This window comes from Octopus bimaculoides, chromosome 20 (assembly GCF_001194135.2).
Source record: "Octopus bimaculoides isolate UCB-OBI-ISO-001 chromosome 20, ASM119413v2, whole genome shotgun sequence".
Taxonomy (NCBI): domain Eukaryota; kingdom Metazoa; phylum Mollusca; class Cephalopoda; order Octopoda; family Octopodidae; genus Octopus; species Octopus bimaculoides.
This window is the reverse complement of record NC_069000.1, coordinates 41,463,228-41,464,072: the sequence shown is the minus strand read 5'-3', so window position 1 is coordinate 41,464,072 and position 845 is coordinate 41,463,228. Positions and strand designations below refer to the sequence as shown.

Here is an 845-nt window from a genome sequence, read left to right as displayed (position 1 = left end):
ATATATATATATATATATATATATATATATATATACACACATACACAAACACATAAATAAATACATATATATGTATGTATATAGAAATAACATCTGATTGCCAACCAAGTGTGGCGTCATATACAGGACAGTGCTATTGACGTTTATAGCCCCAGGAAGACATGTCTTCCATTCTGCATCCTATTAGTATTTGCGAGGGGAGGTCATCGCTCCTATCACTAGCCTTACGTGATACACACGGACTCGAGTTTCTGGGTGCTTAACCGTCCTCAGCCTGTGTTAATCACCAGCTAGTGATGAAAACTAATTCTACTCTCAAAATACTATAAGTTTTTTCAGTGTCAAACTCGCTGATCTGGAAAACGCCCCACCTCTATTTTCATGTGTAAATAGATATTTTATATTTTACTAATTTATATATACTATGAATCATTTGATATTTAATATAATATTATATAATTTGTATACAATAAAAAAAAGGCGGTGCTCCAGCATGGCCGCAGTCAAAAGACTGAAACAAGTAAAAGAATACTATAAATAATATTAAAATAAATTCATGCCCCCCCCCAGTCCACTGCCTTCTTCCCAACGCCTCCTTTTTCTCTACCTACCCCACCCCATTAGGCACCAGCGCCCACCTGGACCTTCTCAACGCCCAACGGGGGCGGGGGGTAGCGCCCACTTTGAGAACTTACGTTCTAAACGGTGATAATTTTTCTGAAATTCTATTTGTATGACGTTATTTCTATTTTTTTCACAGAATCGCTTCGTCTCCAAGAAATTTGCCGATGATAAACCTTGTCAGCAGCCAACGCCTCCAAGTAAGAACTAATTTCATATCATAC

General features: G+C 37.5%; 1 protein-coding gene across 1 annotated transcript in view; it reads left to right on the top strand.

Annotated features, from left to right (window-relative positions):
• The window catches only part of LOC106875578 (uncharacterized), a 9,402-nt gene that overhangs the window by 2,487 nt on the left and 6,070 nt on the right, over positions 1 to 845 (top strand). The window contains exon 2 of the mRNA XM_014923787.2: positions 761 to 821. Within this exon, the coding sequence (XP_014779273.1) occupies positions 761 to 821 (61 nt within the window). The remainder of the gene's footprint in view (positions 1 to 760; positions 822 to 845) is intronic.